At 40.6% G+C, this 24,960-nt stretch overlaps 1 protein-coding gene across 1 annotated transcript in view; it reads right to left on the bottom strand.

Moving 5' to 3' along the window:
- Positions 1-24,960, bottom strand: part of XRCC5 (X-ray repair cross complementing 5) — an 89,399-nt gene that overhangs the window by 4,778 nt on the left and 59,661 nt on the right. Inside the window, exons 17-19 of the mRNA XM_032354738.1 lie at positions 9,039-9,148; positions 7,259-7,355; positions 5,379-5,446 (exon numbers count right to left, since the gene is read on the bottom strand). Of these exons, the coding sequence (XP_032210629.1) occupies positions 5,379-5,446; positions 7,259-7,355; positions 9,039-9,148 (275 nt within the window). The remainder of the gene's footprint in view (positions 1-5,378; positions 5,447-7,258; positions 7,356-9,038; positions 9,149-24,960) is intronic.

The following is a 24,960-nucleotide window of genomic DNA, read 5'->3' as shown; positions in this document are numbered from 1 at the left end:
TGTGGAAACAATCAAATGCCCATTATCAGGAGACTGCATAAATACATTGTGGTATAACCATAAAAGGGAGTAGTATATAGTCATAATACAGAAAGAACAACTCTAACATCATGAATGAATAAAGTTAAGGATAGGCAAAACTGCTCTCCAGTGACACGTGTCGGAAGAGTGGTAACCTCGGCGGCCGGGGCTTCCTGACTGTGAAGGCTTCCAGAGAGACGTAAACGTTCTGTATTTCGATCTGGGTGGCGAACGCCCACAGCTGTGGGCTTTACCAGGTTACACATTTGAGATCCGTGCATTTATTGCATGTTATGTTCTACCTCAACAGTATTTTTATAAAATTGTATATTAAAAGCACTGGGTGAGGTACATAAACAATGAATTTTGGAATATACACACAAAAAATTAAATTAAATTTTAAAAAAGTATCAAGCTCTAAACAAATATGAGGTAAAATTGCGGTACTTTCCTTATTGCTTTTCCTTGAATTAGCATTCAGAACAACTCCACTGGAGATTTACGGCAGAGAAGGAGAGTGGAAAAGAGCAAAGAAAAAATATCATGGGGTCAACGGAAGACAGTAGTTAAAGAAAACTGATCTCAAGAAATGATTCTTGAACTTTATGTTGTAACCCTCACAAGACTTCGAAGATCTCTTACAAACTCACACACTGAAAGCCGGGTGCACTCCTGCGAGAGGGACCCCGAGCATCTTTCCCGTGTGTAGATGTGGCTGGTAGCATTCTAAGGTGGAGGCACGGAGAGGTGGCATCATGGTGTGGCAGGAGGAGGACTGTCCTCGGACGGCAGGGCTCTTGATTCGAGTCAATTCTGCCAGCCATCAACTTGCCAGGAGACACTGCAAGTCAACGTCACCTCTCTAGATGGAGTCTGTAAAATGACCAGACTGCTAAACTCCTATGACCTATGAGGCTGCGGGGGAAAATCAATGTCAACAACAATAAAGAAGGCCAGATTGGGCAGCCACCAGGAAAACAGGTGCTAAAAAGATACCTGCCCCCCTTCCAAGTTCAAATCAAATGATTATTTAGATACAGCTTGGCCCCTTGGGATCCTGTGAAGTACAATACAACAAAGCCACAAGGCTAGTCCTCTCTCCCCTCTGTGCTATTACTATGGAGTAAAAAGAATGGAGGACCCAAGGTCAGTCCTAGAACAAGACTCCTCGCCAGGGACTTACTAAGAGATCTCAGCCATGTTATTTTCTTTCTCGGGGCCCTCAATTTCTTCATCTGCAAAATACGGAGTTTGGGCTAGATCAGTGTTTTTCAGGTTCTGTTCCTGGGTAATCCCACCCCGCCGCTCCCACCACCCACCGACTGAGGAGCAGCCCCTTTCTCTGTTTCAGAGATCAGGCCCCCCCGTAAGCTTTAGTTTTAAAAATAAAAACTCCTTTAGAAGATCATTAGAATTCTTTCCAGCTGAATAAAATTATATACAACTTAAGCCAATTTCCTCTGCCTGAGTTAAGGATCTGGCTTGTTTTAATTCTTCTAACCCAGGGCTTCCTAACATCACTATCAGCATATTGGGCCAGATAATTCTTGACGTGGGGGCTGTTCGGTTTCCCAACATCCCTGGCCTCTGGTCACTAGGAGTCAGTAGCAGCCCCTGTGTGATCATTCTTGGTTGAGAGTCACTGTACTAACCCTAACACAGGTTAGCAAGTAGAAACTTATTTTAAAAAGGAAAAGAAAAAATTCTTTGATGAAGAAGATAAACTTCAAATGATAAATCAGCCTCTTCTAACCTCCCACCAGTTCAGGTGTTTTACTGATGGTGGCCTGAGGCAAAGAACCTTCCGGATGCTCCTGGAATGTGCCAGGATTAGCCACACGGCACAAGTCCACCGCAGAGCCATGCCGTGAAAACAGTAACGAGATTACCAAACACCAAGTGCTAATGGTGCGTCTAACAGGAACAAACAGAAACAGAAAAAGTGAAGTGAAAGAATGGACAGGTTACAGCGACAATAAAAATGTGAAAATGGCATCATGGTTATGTCCAGGCTTCAAAATGAAGTGAGAGCGGTCAGTGAATTTAAAAGAACGTGGCTATTTAAAACTTACATCGTGGAAGAAATTTCTATTTCTGTAGCAGGACTGACTTACCTAGATTTCTCAGTCATAAAATCTATTTTCTCAGAGTCATAAATTCTATTTTCTAGAATACACCAAAGACAAATGGCCCTCTTTAAGAGGTGCAAGTGTAAAGTTATGATCTAATTTTCATTTAAAATGGACATCTCTGAATAATTATTTCCTTTCAAATCATCAACATTTAATACAGATAATTTGACAGCTTGCTAACTTTAAATAACTTACGTAAGTGTCTTGGAAGACTTGAAATGGGCTGTGAGTACTGCTCTTCAACCTCGATTATAGTCAGGTTTCCTTAACTGATTTTATGGGGATCGACCAAACTTGACAAACGCCTCCTTTGAAGGCGATCTACTGCAGTGCACTGTCAGAAGGGACTCCCCTCCCTGAGCGGGCTGAGGTGTGTCCTCTCTCTTGGAAACCACATGGAGAGGGCTGCTCTGAGCCAGACTCGCCCCCAGTGATTGTCCCCATCACCCCCGACGTGTGCACACTCTCTTCCACACTTCACTCCAAAAACCTACAGGTGCCAGTCAAAAACATTTTTGATACAAAGGATTATGTCTCCCCCCTGATAAACAAAATAAATGTTTTGGAAAGAAAAAAGATGACAAGTTCTCAGAGCTGTCTTCAATTACGACCAACTGAAATCAGTGCCGCTGACACTGGAACCACTCAAGGACACCACCCCAAACCTCGTCATTAACTCAAAGTCTCTCTGCGGCTGAATGGACAGCACAATTCCCCACGGTTAGGCTCTGTGTCCTGAAGTTCCAAAGAAGACACTGCCTTTGCAGCACAGAACAAGCCTCAGACAATTTGCAAGAAGCACATCATCCCTTCTTAGATTTCTTGCCTCTCTACTATTCTGGACTCACTTAGCTATGACACCTTTGGTTAAGATGCACTACACTGCCGAGAGGAAAAATACAACCTTTTTTAGATCGCTGCTCTCATCTTCCTTCAATAACAATAACATGTACTTAACTCTCACCTCGGTGACAATTTTTTAAATGCAATAATGACGAGGGCAAGTGAGTGGCTCAATCAGTTGAGGCGACTGCCTTCAGCTCAGGTCATGATCTCATGGTCCTGGGATCGAGCCCCACATCGGGCTCCCAGCTCACTGGGGAGTCTGCTTCTCCCCCTGGGCCTCCCCCTGCTTGAGCTCTCTTTCTCTCTCAAATAAATAAAATCTTTTTAAAAAATTAAAAATAAACTAAATTATTTGTCTTGACTTATTTTACTTGTTTAGCAAAAGCTAACTGATAAGCCTTCATGCTAAGTGATGGTTAATTTTATGTGTCCACCTGGCTTGGACCACAGTGCCCAGTTGTGGTGCTAAACCCTAGTCTGGATGTTGCTGTGAAGGTATTCTGTAGATACGATTAACATTTACAATCAGCTGATCTGAAGTGAAGATGACCCTTGGTCATATTGGTGGGTCTCATTCAATCAGCTGAAGGAAACCTGCCTCAGGACGGTACCATGGAAATCTTGCCTGAATTTCTAGCCTGCTGGCCTGTCTTACGAATTTCAGATTTGCCAGTCTCTACAATTTCACGAGCCAATTCTTTAAAATAAATAAATCTCTTCCCAACCCACTCACACACACACACACACATCCATATATATAGTCTATTGGTTCTTTCCCTCTGGAGAGCACTGGATGATACACTCCAGTTCCAAGGGGAAACATTATCATGCCATTGTATGAAGTAACAAACAAATAAAATCAAGCAGTTAAATGACATCCTCTCGAGTACTGATATATTTATAGCCCTGACTGGTGGGAGAGGGTACGGACACAGTGGAGCCCCTTCTGAGACAATCATCAGCATGTTAGTGTGTGCTTCTAAAATTCCAGGATTTTACTTCCTGAAAGCAGGGACCATATATGTTCTTTAACAAAATGCTTCTGCCAGGCAAAGTATAGTTAATACAAATTCTCATATAATCTAACTTCTTTCCCAAAAAATACTATGGTTTCTGCCAAATGCCTTTTTGAGTTGAAACTATAAGGCATTTTTAAATGTGGCCTGAATTTCGCCCTAAGCTGAATACTTCTAGCCTTGTTCCTGCCATTCCCTCACTCCCTTAACAGACTCCTGTCCGCCAGCCCAGACCAAACTCTCTGTGAGCATGTGTAGTTAAGTTTTTGAATCTCCGTTATCTTCCTCTGCAAGCCTACAGTGAGTTTCTAGAGGGCAGGAGTGTTGTCTTATTACCCAGCACAATGCCTAGCAGACGGCTGAGGCTTTAGCCCATGACTGACAGCTGCTGGGTGCTGTCCCAGTAGGACTGGCTCAGTTAGAAACCGTACCTGAAGTTCAGTGTTATGAACCATATACTTTTTTTTTTTTAAGATTTTATGTATTTATTTGACCGAGAGAGACACAGCGAGAGAGGGAACACAAGCAGGAGGAATGGGAGAAGGAAGAGCAGGCTTCTCGCTGAGCAGGGAGCCTGATGTGGGGCTCGATCCCAGGACCCTGGGATCATGACCTGAGCTGAAGGCAGACGCCTCACGACTGAGCCACCCAGGCACCTGAACCATACACTCTTGAGGTACTCTATTTTATTTAACTGTCATCACAAATCCGAGGTATAATGAAAGATCACTAAACTCAATAGCCAAATGTACTTGACTCACAGCTGAATCCGGTTCAGACAGGGAAGACCTTGGTCTACTTGTGTCAATACATGAGTCTTACTAAACGCACCTATGGACGTGCCTTACTCTGGAATAGGAGGGTCTCTATCTTGCTTAACATTATAATCACCTGAGGGGCTTTAAGAACTCAAACCCTGCCCCCAGAACTCCATTTTGGACTACCAGAATCTTTGGGGGCGGGGCCTGGTCATCAGTACTTCTTAAATGACAGCTCCCCAGGTGACTGAAGTGTGGCCTTGTGGGAATCACTGGACTACCTGGATTTCACAGCCTTTACCAAGGTCTCGGCTATTCTTGGTACGCACTAAGGACTTCAGGAGCTCTAGAGCTAATGACACTGTGGTTCCGGGTGAGTTCTAGAATGAGGACTGCAGTCTTTGGAAGACTGAGGGAGTTTACAATTTCTCCTACAAAAACACTGCAGTTGAAGGAAAAGGAACTGGCCAATTGGTCAATTAAGAATGCTGGGAGTACACTAGTTCAGTTATTCTTAAAATTTAAAATTTTTAAGGAGGAATGGGCATCAAGAAAATAATATTCATTACAATACTTCATCTAAAGATGGTGTTATTCTGCAATACCTTTTTGGCTTCCTCAGCTGTGACGGAACTTCCAGGGGCTTCATCTTTGGTGATCAGAGTAATTCCATCTAAAAAGTAATTCACAGAGTGAAATCTCAGTGCAAAGAATCAATCCTAATCGTACCTTCCTCTCCATCACCCACCCCCCAATCTTCCCATTAGAGATTTTTAAAACTCCACAGGTGCTCTTCTCTATAGAAATGAAGTCTGTGAAGGCACTTAACTCACACTGTTCCTTCCATCTTATAGTATCCTGTTTCCTACTTAGCCTCTGTAAAATGAAGGCCACATCTCAAGGGCTACCTGCTGCATGAAGTCTTCCCTGATTAAATCTCTCCTTCAGAGTTTTTAGCTCACTTTGTTTATGCCTTTGACATGGCTGTCATCATATCTTACCTTGTATAAACTATGTGTACACATGTTCTCTCTCTTAATGGACCATACTTTTCTCAAGGGCAGGGAATGGGTTTTATTCATCTTTCAATTCCCATCAATGTAGGCATGGACAAGCTTAGTAAATAAATAAGTGAACGACTATATACTTTGGCCCAAACCCATTAGATACCCAATATAGGAATCTGCAGACATTTTGACTTCTAGTAATGTTACCAGCTACTGATGGAATGGCAAGAGGCCCCAGCTGGGAGGAAACATGCTCTCACAATGGTTATGTCTATCATTTAGCACATACATCAATTTTAGCTCAGTGAGAGCAAATCAAGGATAGAAAATCTACCCTTTAGTTTTCTCTTCTTCCTAAGATTTTCTTCTGCCTCAAATGGCTGATGCATGATACACTTTCAGAAAAGCATATACATTTAACATCCATTTGTACCTAGAAATGGCACAGGTCATGTGTATTCTCTCAACAGGATATAAGCTCTCAGAAAATGCGTACCTTGTGTATGTCCTGTAAGTTTCCTTTCAGCCAACAATATGCTGGAGGCAATCAATAAATACCAAAACCAATCTCCTTCATCTACTAGGCTGGCAGCAGAGACACCAGAGTGATTTGAGTAAGTCCCATTCACCACCTATTCTAATTGCTTTTGCTCCCCAGTGTAGAAGTTAAAGGGCTAAAAAATTAACTGTCAGGGAAATAGTTGCCTGAGTGATGAAACGCTGCCCCTTAGAAGCTGGATAGACAGATATGCAACTCCTTTTTACAGAGTTTGCCCAGAAAGACAGGTTCAAACTAATCTGAGGGCCCTACTTCAAGTGAAAAGTTTCATAATCTTCAACATCATTGTTTTCATAGGAGGTATTTTTAATAGGTAGTATCTTATACTTGGTTCTGAAAGAAAATCAAGTCAGGTGAAAAAAACCGGGCACAAGGCATGAAGGAAATCCAACATCAAGTCTAACACTGAAAGAGTGTGTGTTGCCCTCTTTCTAGGTTAAGTTTGCACTGGTCTCTGTGAATAAGTGAGGGAATGGCTTTGGTGCACGAAGATGCTCGTCTGCTGATATGGAAAGCCCAAGAACATGCTCACGAAAGGTGGTAGGAAGGGCAAAATGTGGGTGAGGTCAGTGTTAGTGCTGTGGGTCCGGCAGGATAGAAGGGTCTAAGAATCTGAGAAAGGGGGCAATGTTTGCCCACGCGGGTTCTTCCAACTAATAGAAAAGGTACCATCTTGGAAATGGGTCATGCTGCACGTTTAAGATAGGACCTACATGTTCACTATTTATCACTTTTTATTTATGTTCATTAAGCTTGCTTCTAAGCCTTGTTATTTTCATTCACTGGATCCCAAGCATTTTCCCAAATCCACATGGAAAGTCACCAGGTTGCCACGTAACACACCATACAACGTAATTTATGTTTCAATTTAGAAAAAAACAGCATAAATATTTGGAGAAAATGATAAAAGACACCTTACCCTGAACGACAATTTCCCAGAAGTGATTTAACTGTTTCATTTCCACTTTCTCTCGAAGCGCTCTCAGGAAATCATTAAAGCGCTGCTCCTCTGAAAACTGGGGTGGCGTGTGGGGGCAGAAGGGCATCAGGTCAGAGCAAATACAGAAACAAGTCACTCCCAGGACAAAGCGCTACGTATCCCAAATCCACCGTTATTTGTAAGAAAAATATATCATGTCCTTCTTTGGTAAATGGGAGATCTGGTCTGGCATTCCAAATTTCAGCTAGGTTTGCGGCGAACCAGAAATCCCTCCATCTGTGGAAGGTACACAGCTGCTCAGAGCTGCACCAGGTTTTTTTTTTCGGGGGTGGGGGCAGTGCTGTGCTTTTTAACTTTCAATATGGACAAAGTCAAACAAAAATAGAAGAGCTTCCTGAATTCTCAATATACCCAACATCCAGCTTCAACAACTGTCAAATCAGCCAATCTTGCCTTCCCATACACCAACCTTCCCCCACAACCTTGAGATTGTTTGGAAGCATATGTCAAGCATATTATGTCATCTGTAAATATGTTGGTATGCAGCTTCTAAAATACAGAGTGGGACTTTTTAAAAAATACCAAAAACTACTAAAAATTCCTTAACAGGAGTAAATGACCAGTCACTATTCACATTTCCCAATGATAAAACCCTTTTCTCTGTTTTGTGTGTGTGTGTGTGTGTTGTACAGCTTTGCAGCATAAAAGTTCTCTATATTAAGAGTGGCTGATAAGTCTCCAGAGTCTCTTTTGATGCTCTTCTCTTGTTTTTTAAAAATTTTTATTTTTTAAGAAATCCAGTGACCTGGTAATTTCAGCTGGCGACAACAGGGCACAAATGTGTTACTGGGTGCCCTGTCTAATGGAGGCAGTGCTGAAAAAGCAATACATTTTCACCACCTTTTCCCAACTTGCCAGATCCTTCTTCACCTGCAGGATCCTTAGGCTTTTACTGACTTAATTTGGCCCATATTCTTCTTTATCTGTAGGGCATCTGGATCATCTACTTCTGCATCTTCTAATTTTAACAGTTTTCTCATTTTCTTATCATTCTTTGTAAGAACCTAAACAACTCAAGAATTTGTTCACTCACCCAGCCAATACTTACTAAGCACCCACATGAGAACACACACTATAACTGCGCCTACTTTAAAAATATACTTTCTAATTTAAACTTGTTCACTCTTGCCTAGAGCTTACATATAAAAGCCTAGAAATAATTCAGAAGATTTTCACAGTGTTTTCTCAAAATTCCTAATAAAACAAACAAAAAGCCCACATCAAAAGTAGGGTGTGGTTCTGAGTAATTAATTTTCAGCATTCTTGATTTTTCCTGGCACTCCAGATCCCTACTCCCATCTTCATAATATCCTTCTTAATAGTTATACCAATATATATTTTCCATCAATTTCTTTAAAGTAGTTAGCCAGTCCTTTAATGCGTGGGTCATCAGAGACGACAATGGAAATCTCCCTGGTTCCCCAAGTAGGAATCATGCAGCCTTGGCTCTAATGTCATAAAAAGCGGACTCCCAGAGATGAAGCAACCCACTCAACCCACCCATCTTTATACCCCCTCAGAAATGACAGTGATAGTAAAAAGACTTAGTCATTTCGGCATCTCTTGGCCAACACGGCTATTCACGGTGAGAACAATGATCTGCAAAGCCTGTGCTTACTTGTGGGGTGCCATATGTCTTCCGTGAGATGATGGCTAACCGTTTAGGAAGAGGAAGGCAAGCAAGGATAGCTAGCGTTACCTGAATGGCTTCTTCCCGGAAGACTGTAATGCAGTCCATGCTCTTCATAAAATACGGTGTTTCATTAGTTTCCAGAAACTGCTCAATGCGATTTATTAGTTGGTGACTTGCTAGAAAAGACAACAAATTTACTTTCCTCACTTGGAGTGATGCTGGTTAGAGAGAATATATGCTTTGTGTGCCTGTAAGTACGTACTAGGGTTCACGAGCTTCATGGTCAGTAGGCACAAAAGCTATTCTTTGAGAGGGGGTGGATGGGAAGGGCAGGTGAGATGCAAAATGCTGATTCCCAAAGTTTGTATTTGAAAAGTTTGGGTAATACTTACTGGTATCTGTCAAGAAATAAAATGTAATTTCTACAATGCTTAGAATTATAGCTAAATGTTCATTTTGGGACTAACACTAAATGGTTTTTTTTTTTTTTTAATTGGGTTTTTATTCCCCTTCCCCCAGAATTTAGGGGACAATTGCGTAATTCCAAACTGTCTTTCCTAATATGGTCAAAGAAAATAGATCCTCTAGTCTCTCCCCTGATCCCACTCATGATAAATGTCAAACAGTGCCAGACAGAGAAGAGTAATGAGCCAGGGATATGCCATCTTCTACCAATCAGAGGTCAAATTAGAAAAGACCAGCCCTCGTCTTAATTTAGTAATATCCCTTTAGTACGAGGAATCATTGCTACATATCTTCTGCCCTTGAACCTGAATACTCTCTCTGTTGCTCAGTACTCTACAAGCCATGAATACTTAATAAACAATAACTGTCAGCAAGCAATGTCATAAATTCTACAAAAACATTAATAATGTTATTGTTTCTAAGATGGGTTGCTACTTGAGGCTGTCCCACACACAAGTATTTTTCAGTGTGGAAAAAAAGTAGAGGAAAATAGAAACAAAGTCATTAGGGAATATAAATCACTGAGCAGAATGAAATTGACCCTTAACGACTGGTATAGAACAAACCAAGGAGATGTACAGATTCAGGGCATAAAGGCTCACTCTCAGTTATGCCCTGAAACCACTTATTTGCTGGCTGGGTAGGCAATTTATGCTGAACCGTCAAGGTGAGGCCACAGTCACAGCCTCATCTGAGCATCATAGTAATTATGAACGGGTACATGCACAATACTAATGAAACTACTTTCAAGGCTCGCCTATAAAGGCTCGAGGCCACTAAGTGAATCACAGTGACCTGAGCACTGTTAGATGCCTTATGAAAAACAGGAAACTCAGTGCCATCAATTTACTTCCTAAGGATCCTATAGTCTAGGGAAAGGATTAAAAAACTGGGCAAAGTGGGGCACCTGGGTGGCTCAGTCAGTTGAGCACGCAATCTTGATTTCAACTCAGGCCAGAGTCTCAGGGTTATGAGACCGAGCCCTGTGTCGGGCTCCACGGCGGGGAGACTGCTTGGGATTCTCTCTCTACTTCTGCCCTTCCCCCCACCTGCATGCTAACTGAATAAAATCTTGGGGAAAAAAAAAGAAACGGACCAAGAATTTCTTAATATAATCACTTTGCAGCGAGAGAAAAATATCCCCAGTAACTACTGCATCTCTGCCACCAACTAAGAGATTATGATCTCCATTATAATAAAGTACTTAGCAAATTTGAAAAGAAACACTTCCTGCAACTTTTGAAATCTTTACCAATGTATCCTGCAGTGGTGAATTAATACCCAACAGTACCAAGGAGAGAAAGGATGTCTGGATGAGTCTTTTAAAAAAAGGTAAATAACAAAGCCCTGATTAGTAGGCAAAGCGGAAAACCATCAAAGAAGCTCAAAGCAAGAGAAGCTCTCTCCGTTTTCAGCTTGGAGAGGTGAGGTGACAGAAGGGTTTGACGGTGCTCTCCACCACTTACAGCAGCCCACTTGCTCTGATGAGCTGGACATAAAGATACTCAGAGCTACCAAACTCGCCATCAATAACAGCACTCATCAGCCATGGGTAGTAATCCGAGAGACTCAGCTCCTCATTTCTTTTGAAATGAGAGGGAGAGACCTTAGTGAGCTACAGTGTAAATGTTTCTCTTTATGCACTGAGTATTTTCATTACTTCGACCTAGTACATATTTACTGTGTGACTGTTACAGGGAAGACCCTGGAGTATGTTCTGTGGAAGACATGAGGTTGAAGTCCTTGCTTTGAAGAGCTGATAGTCTACAAGAAGATATAAGACATATACAAAAATAATAATAGGAGGTAAATGTGAAAAGGACTATGACTGATCCAGAAATATGTCAGCTGATGTGAATTTTTAAAAATCTCTGGTGACCGATTATAAGATATTTTCATGAATTAACATGGCTTTTTCGCTGAGCAATGAAAAATGGAGTTGGCCATCACAGAGCAGAAAACAGAATGAGCGGAAGTATGAAGAAGAGATGTGGGAAAGCACAATGTCTGAAGAGAAGCAAATGGTCCAGCACAGGGAGTCCCGCACAGGAGGGGAAGGAGGAGGAAGAATCAGCTAGGGGAAGGTTGGAGGGCAGGTGGCTCAAGAGGACAACAGTCTGTGTGAGGGTCCTAACGCAGGATGGAGCTTGGCTCTAGAGCAACTGCAGGGGAGAAGGGCTGAAGACCAAGCCTTTAGGGAACTGCAACATTTAGAGCTCGTAGAGAGGAAAGGGAGCTGACAAAGTTGCTAAGAAGACGTGGTAAGGGAGACAGGCAAAAACCAGGAGGGTATAGCGCCACGGATGCCAAGAGATGAAAGAGGAGAGCTATGTGTTGTGTCCAAACACTATGACATAAAGACTGCAAGAAAAAGAGTATAAAAAGCACAAGGAATTAGGTACTGAAGCTTAGAAAGTCCATATATCAATTAAATAGGGACTTAGCTGCTTTGGGGAAAAAAAAAAACAAAAACCAAAAAGCCAGTTCCTTGGCCCATTTTATCTTGACATGTGATGGAACACACACACACACACACACACACACAATTTGCCATCTTACAGAGAAAAGCATTCAGGAGACTAAAATAAAGCAAAAGTTAATAATCCATATGCAGTAATGACACAGTTAAGGGATATAAGGAAAAGGAAGAAGGAGTGTGAAGATCTACTTTCTATTTAAGAATGAAGTTCTTATGTATATGTGGGCCTACCTGGATTGAGTTTTTTTTTTTTTTTTTAAATTTTATTTATTTATCAGAGAGAGAGAGGGGAAGAGAGAGAGCACAGGCAGACAGAATGGCAGGCAGAGGCAGACGGAGAAGCAGGCTCCCTGCTGAGCAAGGAGCCCGATGTGGGACTCGATCCCAGGACGCCGGGATCATGACCTGAGCCGAAGGCAGCTGCTTAACCAACTGAGCCATCCAGGCGTCCCTGGATTGAGTTTTCTGATTTATATGTTAGACTGTCTGTCTTTTCCTCCAGAAGTTCAGGAACACCGAGAGATAAGTATATCCAAATCGCAATAAATCCAAAGAATACAAAGAACCAGATTTCGCCCTTTCAGGAATCATCGGTTACGTGGCCTGGGCCTCTGGCCCATGATTCTGAATTCTGTCAGTCTACCCAGACTATTTTGTGGTTCACTGACTATCATGAACCATTTAACACCAGCAAATATCCGTGATGGAAGATGCTTTAATATCCTGAATATCCTGAATAATATGTGGATGAGACTTCCCTTCTGAAGTTTGGTGGCACTTCATGTTTTCCTGCCATTTTTAATAAAAGTAATCCAGAAATGGCAGACAAAATAATATTCTACTTTGGCTAGAGGACGCTTTTGAAGCCCCTGTCCTCCTTGCCCCACATCAGGGAAATGCTGATCATCACAGTGCTTGTCTCTGCTTCTACATCAATTACAGGGTATGGCATGGCCTGTCAGTCTTCATACTCAGTAAATCACAGCCCCAATTATAATTCACCAAAATGCTTTTCAGAATTAGTCAGAGGCTCAATAATACTCATTAGTAGCTAATATAAAAGATGGCCATTGAAAGGGCCATCCATCTTAGGCAAGGGCTGTCATTTATTTCAAGGAGTCTTCAAAATCAAAATGGCCTAAATTTTGAGATTTTAAATATGGGCATTATATATTAGCCCAGCATCTCACATATGTACAGATTGTGGATAACACAAAATTAGTCTCAGTAATACTTTAGTGTTAACATTAAAAAATGCAACCCAGATACAAAACTGTTATGTATAGGGAATATGGCAGGTTTTTTGTTTGTGTTTGTTTAATCTGAAATGTATGCTCTCCCCCGCTAGAGACAATATTCACCACCACCGAAAATCCCCCCAAATGAATCACCTCTCTTCTTAATGTACAGTCACAGGGGCCAAAATACCCCGGGCCATGTGCTTGTCAGTTTCCAACTTGACATTTGCTTACTACCACTGTTCTCTGCAAAGATGTTTCTAACAGAATGAAAGGAAGTCATTTATTATGGGTTCTTTCCCCTCCATCGGACAGAGCCAAAACAGCAGTGGGTTCGCTCATCTGTCACACATTATTTATAAAGGGCTATAAAGTCATCTCAAATGATTTTGCTCAACTCAGACATCATTCAGGACATTTCCCAATTTAATCCTTCTCACTATCTCAATGCCTCCTGTGACATGTACTTACTGAAAGGGTACACACTTTAAAGAAGTCGGCAGTTAAATTATTTGTAAATGTTAAGAACAGATTTATGCAATGGCAGTGGCATCTTCACAAAACAAACTTAAAAAATGATGATATAAATTAAGCACTTAAATAAGTATACGGTCAGGTCAGTAATTAAGAGAATAAAATAATAATAATACCTACTGGCAAACAAAACTCAAAGCAAGTAGTCCAGTAGTAAATGCACACATAAATACAATGACCATTTTAATCCAGAAATGTGTAAGAAACATGTGCGTGATAAGAAAATGAGTCTGTGTTTTAATACAAGCAACCAGAACAAAGATGGATTGCCAACAGGCTTACGGCTCTTTACTACAGGATATAAACTGGTCATTGTGGGTAGAGGCTGTGTTCCTATCAGTCAGGGTCCAACGAGAAGAACAGAAATCACTCTGAGTATTTAACAAAGGAAGTGTAATGTGCACAACTGTTAAATAGGTGATGAAGGGCTATAAAGCCAACTGAGAACGGTTCTGTCATCCAGAGATCAGAACAGCAAGAAGCCCTTAGCACCCCTTGGCAGTGCAGGGTCGGGGGAGAAAAGAGCAGAGGGAAGTGCAACAGCTAGAGCTCACTCATGGGTCTGTCCAAGGGCAGCCGAAGCCATGGAGGACTGGAGATGCTGCCTAACACAGACAGGGAGGAAGAAACACCCCAGCTTTTCCCTCCCTCCTTCCCTCCTACCAATTTCCCACCAGGGTCTCCTAGGGGCTGAACCCTGTAGGAAGCCAGTAGTCATGGGAGGCTGGGAAATACAACCTGCAGGGGTAGCTCTGGCCCGTCCCCACCCCCACCCACATCTGGTACACACAGGGGAAGGGTGAGGAATGGATCCAGGGGCCATTCCACACAGTGTTACTATGAAGCCATAGAGGTGGATGGATGCCCCATTTTATGCACTGGATAGATCCTGGAGATACAAAATTAACGAAGAATTCTTTAAATAATAAAGGAAGATAAAATGTGAGGGTTTTTTCTTCTAATGAGAGGATGACAGGATACAATGAAATTCAATAGAAAGTTACCAAAAAGGTTCATAAGCATTTACTTAAAGCTTTTCTCAGCCAATTTTGTATATATATTGTAAATATATATATAAATAGATATACACAATATATATCAAATTTTATTTATACACACACACATACAGGAGGTACCTGGGTGGTGGCTCAGTCAGTTAAGCGTCTGCCTCCGCTTAGGTCATGGTCCCAGGGTCCTGGGATCAAGTCCTGCATTGGGCTCCCTACTCAGCAGGGAGTCTGCTTCTCCCTCTCCCTCCACCCTCCTGCCCTTGCTCATGCCCCTTCTCCAGCATGCTCTCTCTCAAATAAATAAAATTTAAAAATATATATATATTTAAAGTATACTTCCACAAAACCAGAATTACATTTAAAAAAGAGAGAGAGAGAGATTTTCATGTCTACTTGAAACATCTTTAGAGCTACAGATACCTCCCTTTCCTTCAGGTTTAACCCTGTGAAACCCAGGGCACAGCGGCCACACAACTGTGTGGACAGCGATGACAAATCAGAGGAGCGGGAAGTGACTGAACCCTTCCCATGGTGCTTCTCTCCTTTCATAGAAGTCAAAGCATCTTCTGAAAACTGAAGTACAAAAAACTTACCCCAAATATTTTCCTTGCCATGACAAAATATATGCTGACTTATTTCTTAAATGTCCTTTCTACTTCTATTTCCAAAAAACGATGGATATAAGACCCCAGGCAGAATCTGCCCTCAATGCTTGTGGTTCTCGGTCTGGCGAATCTGGTATTCCTCATTTTATTTTAGTTTTGTGGTCTTTAATGAAATATAATTTGTTGAGGGAAAAAGAAATCACCGGGTGGCACCAAAAGAAACTGAGCATTAGGAAAAAAGGATAAGCTTCACGTAAATGATGTGCAAACGTATTACTTTGAAGCAGCTGGACTGTGAAGCGGACACAGCTCTGTCCTGCTCTTTGCCTCCGCCCTGATCTTCCCCCTTTTAGATGATTTGCCCCAGAATTTCTCCATTGAGCAGAAAGAGCTGCCTGCCTCCCTTCTGAGAGCAGAAACAGTCCGTGGCCCTGACACAGAGACCACCACAGCCACAGTATCACAGGTGACCAGTGGCACAGGAAATCGAATGAAGGATATAAAATGCTGACCACCTCAACAACATACACACAGCCTTGGCCGGCTTTTTATTGTTATTATTATTTTCTTACCAATAACTAAAAAACCCAATTAAATCTCACCATTTAAGCTCCACAATTTCAGTCACAGCCCATTTTTTCATGCTTAACGATTTTCTCATTAAATGCAGTAATTTCTTACAAATTGCACTAATAAAAGTAAGTCCTGCTGGGTGTTCCCCCCCTTTTAAATGTTGCCTTTTCATTGATGTGTTAAATTAAAACCCCAGGCACAAGGAGAAGAGTAAATGCAAAGTCTTTATTGTCAGAATCCATTCCTGCAGACTGAAATCTCTCACGTTTTATTTTTGTTTTTACTTGAGCTAACTGTGAGTCCTACTTTATAGCCACAGAAAGGTCTCTTGGTCTTAGCTCACTCTAGAAAACAGGTGATAGTGCAAGCTAACGAGAAACTAGAAAAACGGCATCCAGAAAACCCACTAGTAGTAAGGTCACCTTATGTAAGAGAACATTACAACAAATCTTCATTCTGGATGAATAACAGCTCTCATCTTAAATAACTTGATGAGATAACTCAGGTCTACAAAATTTTAAGTTTCCTGGTCAAAGGGTGGGTTCCATGGCATTCTATGGTCTTTTTGTTTTTTATTAACATCATTCAATTTAACCACTGAAGACCCACTGAACATGTCCCACAAAACCTGAAGGTTATAATGCATATTTACAGATTTACAGGGCATACAGCAGTTTGCTTAAAAGAAAAAAAAAGGACATATTTTGGTCTTTAAGTGTAACTAATTTCCCCAATTCCAAAATGGAGTGCATTTAAAGTCCAAAATTGGGACACGATGCTAACATAAGAAAGAAGCTAAAGGAAGACTTTTTCATCTAATGAAGTGGCTTCTTTGGCTCCTTTATGTAATGTATATGCCATATGTCTGGAGGTATGTGTTAGGTGTGGGGCTAGGAGTAGAGAAAGAGGGTCTCCATAATTTTCTAACTCTAAAACTTGGTGAAGCTTCCTAAAATAAAAGTGATATAGAAGAATTAATAACCTTACCATGTGGACTTGATCCTATTCCAGATGGGCAGTAGGAGGGAGGCAGAATGCAAGACGATGGTGTTTGGTACTATAGCAATTTTACAGTATCTGTCTAGCTTCATACCAGAGTGGATGTCATCCACCTAATGCAGGAAGTAAGTAGAAGGAACCAAGTAGCCATAGTAACAGTGCGGCCAAGAGGAAACACTCTGGAACAGGAGACCAATCTGGCGATGGGATCCAATTAAAAGTTGGTAATTGAATAGGACTGAAATTCATGTATCAGCTGAAGAGATACAGTGAGTGGTGACTCAGACTCCACAGAAAGGAAGAGAGAGGTTGGTGGCCACTGCTTGAATGTGCTTTTGTGGACGATGGTGGGATGGGTGGCACAGTGTCTTATGATGCCATAAGAATCTGAGTCACTCTTAAAAGGACATATCAAGTACCAGAATATTTAAAACAACTATGTTTCATGTGGTAAATCTTCCTACGAACTGATAAATAATGATGCCCTCTGTTTATATGGCATCCTTCCTTCAGATCCTTTTTCTTTCTTTCATTTATCCCCCACTTTTTCGATTTTTGGGAAGTTGTATATTTTAGAGCTCAAAATATTGAGATATGATTCTTCTACCACTTCTCCTTCAGTGGGGCTGAGATTTATAAATTGATCCAAAGAAACTAAGAATTAATTCCGCTGTAATTACTACCAGTCCCAAGCACTGCTTTGTTAAAATCAATAATAGAAACAAACAAACAAAAAATTACTTAGCAGTATACAGAGAACATAAAAGCAGATGGAGGTTATCAGTCCCACCGATGGCAGACCACCAGCATCTCTGATAATGTATCACATTACAATAAAACCATTACTGGGCACAGGTATCCCAGGATACACTAGCTCTTAAATCACAAGCATCTCCTTAGACTGGGATTTGAGGGTGAGAAAAAAGAATGGGCATTCGTTGTGGAAGGAATATCATGAGCAAATATAAAGAGGTAAGAAAGCCAGTGTCACAAGGGTATGAGCGGGAATACTGTTTGGTCTGAGTACAGAGTTCACAAAGGGGGCCTGCCATGGCAGAAAGGAACCAGGTTGTGGAAAGCCTTGAAATGAGGGACTAATTTCAAAGACATGGTGAGTGATTAAAAAGGGCTGACCCTTAATCAACTCTGGGCTGTAAGAAGCTAAGCCTGGGGGATCCTTGCTGGCTCAGTCAGTGGAGCATGCAAGTCTCGATCTCAGGGTTTAAGTTCGTTGGGTGTAGAGATTACTTAAAAATAAAATTAAAACAAAAAGGGGGGGATAGCTAAATCTGTACCAACATATGGGATGAGCTGGACAAGAACAACGTTGAGGATAATTAATATAGGATGCTGTAACTATCCAATGGTGAAGTAATGAAAGCTTGAATTAGGATACAGGTAGTTAGGATGGAAAGGAAGAGACAGACCCAGAATGTGACAGAAATCAGGAAAGAATTACACAGGGCTACAAAGTGGCCAGAAATGCTCAACGGTCACCTCAGCAGCAGTAACAGAAAACCCTTACTTCTGGGGAAAATCCTGTTAGCACGCTGAGGACCAGGACACCCTTAGGCTACCATCACCTGGGATACTTTTCTTTGGGCTCTCTCCTGTCCAGCCTCTCATGGCTCAGGTTATGCCAGACTGGTCTCTGAATTCTTCCTCAGACTGGTCACGCACCCGCATCTATACCCACACTGCCTTGTGTCCCACTGCCTTGGATGAACTATCTGTGCCTCGAAGTGACCCCTTCCACTGGTGCCCCAGACACCATACCTCTTCCCTTCTCAAAGATCTCATCCAGTCTCATGCCTTCAGAGAACATCTCTAGGTGACTTCTTCTAGATTTATATTTAGAACCCAGACCTCTTTCCTGAAGTCCAGACCTGCATAACCCACTTAGCATATCTCCCCCTTCTCAGCAAAAAGCAATTCCTTCCAGTTGCTCAGGCCAAAAAACTTGGGAGTCATCCCTGGCTTGTTTCTTTCTCTCACACCCTACATTCAAATAGCAAAACCTACCAATTCTACTTTTAAAGCGTATCAAAAATCTAACTTCTTCTCACTTTCTCACTTGTATTACTATGGTAGCCTTCTAACTCATCTGTCTACTTTCACCTTGCCCATTCTCAACATGGCAGCCAGGGCACTTTTAAAACATAAAGTCAATCAGACCAACCTTTACCTGGAATTCCTCAGTGGTTTCCCATTTCACTCAGAGTAAAAGCAAGAGGTCTAGGAGGCCCTATTGTGATATGTAACCAAGATACCACTCCCCCCTCCCACCCTGATCTCATCTACTTTACTTCAGCTACCCTGGTCCCCCTGATGCTCCTAAAAGCAGCTAAACACACTGCTTCAGGAGAACATACTGCTCCCTCTGTCTGAAGAGTTCTCCCCAGGGATACCCACTAGGTTCTCTCCTCCACCTTCCTTAATTTTCTATTCAAATGACACCCCAAAAGGAAGCCTTCCTTGATCATCTATAAAATCATAAGCCCATCTCACCCCAGCACTCAAAAATATCCCACTATCCTGTTTTAATTTCTTCTGTAGTGCTGTCGTTAAGTTGAATACCATTCTCTGAAAATTCATGTCCTTTCTGAAACCTCAAAATATGCCCTTATTTGGAAACAGGGTTCTTGCAGATGTAATCAAATTAAGACAAGATCATAAGAATGGGCCCCAATCTAATCATGACTGGTGTCCTTATAAGAAGGGGGAAAATTTAAGAGCACCTGGGTGGCTCAGTCAATTAAGCACCTACCTTTGTCTCAGGTTATGATCCTGAGGGAGTCCTGGGAATGAGCCCTGCAGTGGGCTCCCTGCTCCATGGGGAGTCTGCTTCTCCCTCTCCTGCACTTCCCTCCTTCATGCTCTCTCTCTCAACCACTCTCTTCTCCCTCAAATAAGTAAATAAAATCTTAAAAAAAAAAAAAAAAAAAAAGGAGGGAATTTTGGACACACACAGCGAGAGAGCTCCCTGTTAAGAGGAGGAGCCAGAGACTGGAGTGGCGCGTCTACAAACTAAGGAACACAAAGAACTGTCAGCTGTCACCACGAGCTAGGAGAGGGGCACGGAACAGATTCCCCTCAGAGTCCTCAGAAGGAACCAACCTTCTTGACATCTCCACTTTGGAATTCTAGCCTCCAGAACTGTGAGAAAATAAACTCTAGTTTTAAGCCAGAGTGGTTTTTTGTTACAAAGCCCTTGGAAACAAACACAAGTCCTTGCCACCATTTGACATTTATTTTCTTATTTATTTACTGTCTGTGTTTCGCTACAGTGACTAGCACATAGTAGGATGCTGGTCACTTGCTAAATGGATGAATGAACTGCCTAAGCCTCACTGGTTTACTCCTGCAAAACCTCTACAAAATGAAGATGTCTTTCTGAATGCCCTCAGTTTAAACCCCCACACTGCATTTTTACAACTGGTCACCACTAAGGGGAATGGACAGTCTAGAACTTTTTTTTTTTATCACCACCCTTCACTTTAATTTTACAGAGATGGAGATGGTGAAAAGAAAGTTCTATGGAAGGGGAGTACACAGAAAAAGAGTAATAGGCTGTGTAAGAGAGTGTGCAGGCCTGTGTGGAGAAGAAACCACTTTTTTTAAATAGGGGTGGAGGAAGAGGAAGAGGGAGAAGGAGAATCTTAGGCCGGCTTCACAGCCGGCGTGGAGCCCGACACAGGGCTCGAGCTCACAACCCCAAGATCATAACCTCAGCCAAGATCACGAGTCAGATGCTTAACCAACTGAGCCATTCAGCTGCCCCAAAGATACCATTTCCAGCACTGCCCTGACTACGCGCACACAGGCATCTTTGTTGTCGCCACCTACTATTACTCAGCTCCATCCCATTTTGCTGGAAGCTCTTTTTTCTCCTCTTAGATCATGTTGCTTGAGATCACTGGGATTTGGGGTGTACTGGGGGGGGGTGTTTTACAAAATGTACTGTCTATGGCTATAACCCCAATTTAGCACACCCTAAAATATTAACCATCTTGACTACAACACAGAGCATTGCCAGGGATTAACAGGCTTACTCCTAACGGCAGAGAGTAAGAAAGCAAGACAGAAAACGAGCTGGCAGAGGGACTGGAAGAGAAGGGGACAATGAAGGAGGGGACTTCCTTTTCTTAACTTTTACACACTATTCTACTACTATTTCATTTTTTCCAATGAGCATGTATTTATTTTTTTAATGAGAAGTCTAAGGAGCAATAAACAACTGTTTCTATTTCTAGTGAGTCTTAAACGGATAGACATTTTTCATGGGTTGGCATTTACTGATGATGAAACTTAGAATACTTCTATTTCATGATCCTTTTATTTCTTTTTTTATTTTTTTGCACCGTCTACTTTCCTCATTCTTTCTGTTTATTACTCATACACCTAAAGGACTATATTAAAAAGGACCTTCAAATTACTTAGCTTTACCCACTGTCCTCAGGAAAGACTACCAATGTGAATACGGATTTGCTACAGGCAAATCTTATCTCTGGTTTATATATTCACCTCCCCCAGCCTATACATTTAAAGTTTCAATATATAAGTCTCGTTGGCGTCATTACAGTCCATCTAAGAGTCATCAGAAATGGAGACGATTACAGGATAATCCAGCCTTAGTTATTCCATATATTTTCTTCTCAATGAATGAGACAAAGAATGAATCAAACAAAATAAACCCATGCTTGAGAAAAATGGCACAAAAGAAAGGAGGGAATAATGAACGTAAAAAGTTTCCAAATCTGTAAGCAGTGACCTAAGAAAATAGAGACTTAAATACCTACTGTCAGGGCACTTGGGTGGCACAGTCGACTCTTGGTTTCCTCTTAGGTCCTGATCTCAGGGTCATGAGACTAAATATTGGGCTCTGTGCTCAGCGGGAAGTCTGCTGGAGATTCTCTCTTGGCCTCTTTCTCTGTCCCTCCCTCGACTAGTGCTTTCTCCTCTCTCTCACTCTCCCTCTCTCTCAAATCTTTTTAAAAAAAAATAAAATACCTGTTATCACTAAAATGTAAACGGACTTTTCAATACTTACAACTAATCATCTTCTGTGCTCCAACAAGTTCCTGAATTTATAGTTTTCCTGTACAGAGTAAGGTGGTCATTTGTTAAAGTAAATGAATTCCTCATGAAGCAGAGGATTATGAAACACAAACATAATCTTGTGGTACATTATCTAAGTTTTTTTTTTTTTTTTTTAAAGTCCAATACCTGAAGACTTTTATTTAAAATATACTCTATTACCTGAATTGATAATATTTTCTTCACTGGTACTCTGCAGAAATTCACTTGGGTCTCCAGATTTTTGTTTAGCTAGGGTCAGGTAAAAATTATAGAGGTCTTACCAGTCCATAAGGTCTCAAGGGGAATAACTTTCAATACTCAAAACATCATGGAGAACAACTAGACAGAAAATCAACAAGAATATAGATTTGAATAAACTATCATCTAAACTCACCTGACATTTGCAGAACCCTCGACATAACGACAGTAAAATATACATTTTTTTTGAATATACATTATTTTAAAGGGCATGTGGAACATTTGTCAGAACAAAGTATAGGTTAAGCCATGAAACAAGTCCCAATATATTTAAAAAGGTTGAAACCATTCAAACTATGTCTTACAACAGAATTAAAATAAAAATCGGTAACAGAAAGAAAGGTGGGAAATATTTCAGATATTTCAGGTAACAGAAAGAAATACCTTCCAGTATCTGCAAATTAAACACTCTTCTAAATAATCCAAGGTAAAAGAGGTAATTGCAAAAGAAGTAAGAAAGCATTTGAACTGAATGATGATAAAAACATGATGTATCACAATTTATGATGCGCAGCTAAAGAACTGGTTAGAGGGATATGTATAGCTTTCAACGCCTACATTAAAAAAGAAATGAGGTTTCAAATCAATAATCTAAGCTTCTACTTTAAGAAACTAGAAGAAGAGGATCAAATTAAATCCAAAGTGAGCAGAAGGAAGGGAATAAAAAGGACAAGAGCAGAAATCCATGAAATAAAAACAAAATAATGGGAAAAAAGTAAGAGCAGAAGTTAGGATCGTCTACAAAAAATAGGCAAAACCATAAACCTTTACTCAGATTGACCATGAAAGAGAAAAGATACAAGACACTAAATCAAGAATAAAAGAAGGGAAATCACTATCAGCCCACAGAACTTAAGAGAAAAATAATATGAGTAATGTGAGGCCAATAAATTAAACAATTTAAATGAAATGGACAAATACTTGTAAGGACATAAATTACTACAACTGACTTAAAAAGAATGGAAGATCTGACCAAACTTATAATGTGTAAAATAACCAAGTATTAGAAAGTGTCCCACAAAGAACGCTAGCCTAGGTTTCACTGGAAAATTCTATCAAATATTTTAAAAAGAAATAATATTAATCTTAAAGGGGAAGAAAGAATACTTCTCAACTCATTCTATAAGGCCTAAATTCCTCTGATATTGAGGCCAAAGATGTTGCAAGAAAGGAAAACTATGGAAAACTATCCTTCATGGACATATATACAACAATCCTAACAAAGTATCAGCAAAATGAATTCAGGAACATACAAGAAAAATTACACACCATGATGGACTGTAATTTATCCCCACATGCAAGGCTGGTTTAACAACTGCAAATCAGTGAATATAACACAGCCTATTAATAGAAGAATCAAACACAACGTAATCATCTCTATATAGAAAATGCATCAAAAAAAAAAAAAAAGAAAATGCATCTGGCAAAATTCCACATGCATTTGTAATAAAAACTCTCAACCAACTAGGAATGAGAAAAGAAAATCTTCAATGATAAAGGGACTGAGAAAAACCAGAACATCACATTAACGGTAAAGATAAAAGCTTTCCCCATAAGACAAGGAACAAGGATAATCACTTCTATAATTCTGTGATTGTTGGATATAACAGCCAATACAATCAAGAAAAAGAGTGTTAAGGCATACAAATTAGAAAAGAAAAGATAAAGCTGCCTTTATTTGCAGACAGCACCATCTGCATGTAGAAAATTCAGAGTACAGGGCACCTGGCTGGCTCAGTCAGTTAAGTGTCTGCCTTAGGCGCAGGTCATGATTCCAGGGTCCTGGGATCAAGCCCTGTGTTGGGCTCCCTGCTTGGCAGGGAGTCTACTTCTCCCTCTCCCTGTGCCACTCCTCCTGCTTGTGCTTTCTCTCTCTCCATGCACCACCCCCAAATAAATACAAAAAATCTTTTAGAAAATTCAAAGTATATAAAAATAATTAGAAATATCAAACAAGTTTAATAAGATTGCAGGATATAAGGTCAATATACAAAATCAAAATTCCTATTTATTGGCAACAAACAATCCAAAAAATAACTTTAAAAAAGTCCAACCACAACAGCATTAAAAAGAATAAAATACTCATAAAAATTTAACAAAAGAAGTGCAGGACTTGTGCACTAAAAACCACAAAACACTATGGAGAGAAAGTAAATAAAAACCTAAATAAATGGGAAAATATCCTGTGTTCATGGGTTTAAAAATTCAATAATGTTAAGATGGAAATCCTCCTTTAACTATTCCATATGCTCAATGCAATCCCTATTAACACCCAGTGGGCTTTTTTCTGTAAACTGAAAAGCTGAATCTAAAATTTACATGGAAATGCAAAGGACCTGGATTAGTCAAAACAATTTTAGGAAAAAATAAAATTGAAAGACATATTATAGTATATCAATGCTTACTATAAAGCTGAAGTAAGTAAAATAATGTATCAATGAAGAACAGACATAGATCAGTGTAAGAGAATTGAAGAGTACAGAAATAAAAGGATGGTCTTTCCAATAAATGATATGCTGGGACAACTAAGGTTACCCTATGAAAAACAATGAATCTAGGACACTCACCCTCATAATCATTTACAAAAATCAACTCAAAATGGATTATAGACCTAAAACTTTCAGAAGAAAATCTGTGTGACTTGGCTGGACAAAGATTTCTTACATAAGACTACAAGATGATAAGCCATAAAAGAAAAAATGCTAATTAAGAAAATAAAAATTAAGAACTTTATACTTCAAAAGACAC

This window comes from Mustela erminea, chromosome 8, assembly GCF_009829155.1.
Source record: "Mustela erminea isolate mMusErm1 chromosome 8, mMusErm1.Pri, whole genome shotgun sequence".
Classification (NCBI taxonomy): domain Eukaryota; kingdom Metazoa; phylum Chordata; class Mammalia; order Carnivora; family Mustelidae; genus Mustela; species Mustela erminea.
This window is presented reverse-complemented; position numbering and strand designations above follow the sequence as displayed.